We start from the raw sequence: 604 nt of genomic DNA, 5'->3' as shown, positions 1-604 counted from the left end.
GCTTTTAAAATGCTTCCATCCCCACATCTGACCTCACTGAATTTATTAAACATGCATTTGAATGAAGAGCCTTGAAAAATTATTTTCTCTGCCTCAGAAATCTGTGGTATTTCAAAGAACAATGAAATGCACATACACAAAATATACATTAAAATTCAAACATTCTTTGTGGTCACAACAAACGTCCAGCTTGTCAGGGCTTTATGGCCTACTTCATACGCTACATTCTAGTTAAGAGTAGCTCTAGCATATTTCTTTGACAAAAAAGTGCATAGCAGCCTCACTGTTTCAGCTGCAAACCCATGGCTAGAATGTAAATATATACTCTGTGAAGGTACTTCTGGGCTTACCTAGGTCAGAGCACTGCACCACACGAAGATGGCACTGGCAGCGGAAGGGGCACACTGGTCCAAATCCAGATATGACAGGATCATCCGTTGGAGGCATATCAGCTGACCCTTCATCCTCCACCATAAAGTCAAAGAGGCCCTGCTGGCGGAACGGCTTGGCCAAGCATGCTGGCAGCAGTAGAACGAAGAGAAGAGCCAGCTTCATGGCTTAGTTCATCAACTCTGGGCAGAACCTAGGGAATCAAAGCAGATTT

At 43.7% G+C, this 604-nt stretch overlaps 1 protein-coding gene across 1 annotated transcript; it reads right to left on the bottom strand.

The window, feature by feature from the left end:
• Nucleotides 1-350: 350 nt before the first annotated feature.
• Nucleotides 351-555, bottom strand: LOC104491272 (decorin-like; the record flags this gene model as incomplete). The annotated part of the gene is made up of 1 exon (XM_010133658.1): nucleotides 351-555. A coding segment is annotated over exon 1 (205 nt), but the record flags the coding sequence as incomplete, so codon positions are not given.
• Between the last annotated feature and the right edge of the window lie 49 nt (nucleotides 556-604).

Source organism: Buceros rhinoceros, unplaced genomic scaffold, assembly GCF_000710305.1.
Source record: "Buceros rhinoceros silvestris isolate BGI_N320 unplaced genomic scaffold, ASM71030v1 scaffold5993, whole genome shotgun sequence".
Taxonomy (NCBI): domain Eukaryota; kingdom Metazoa; phylum Chordata; class Aves; order Bucerotiformes; family Bucerotidae; genus Buceros; species Buceros rhinoceros.
This window is presented reverse-complemented; position numbering and strand designations above follow the sequence as displayed.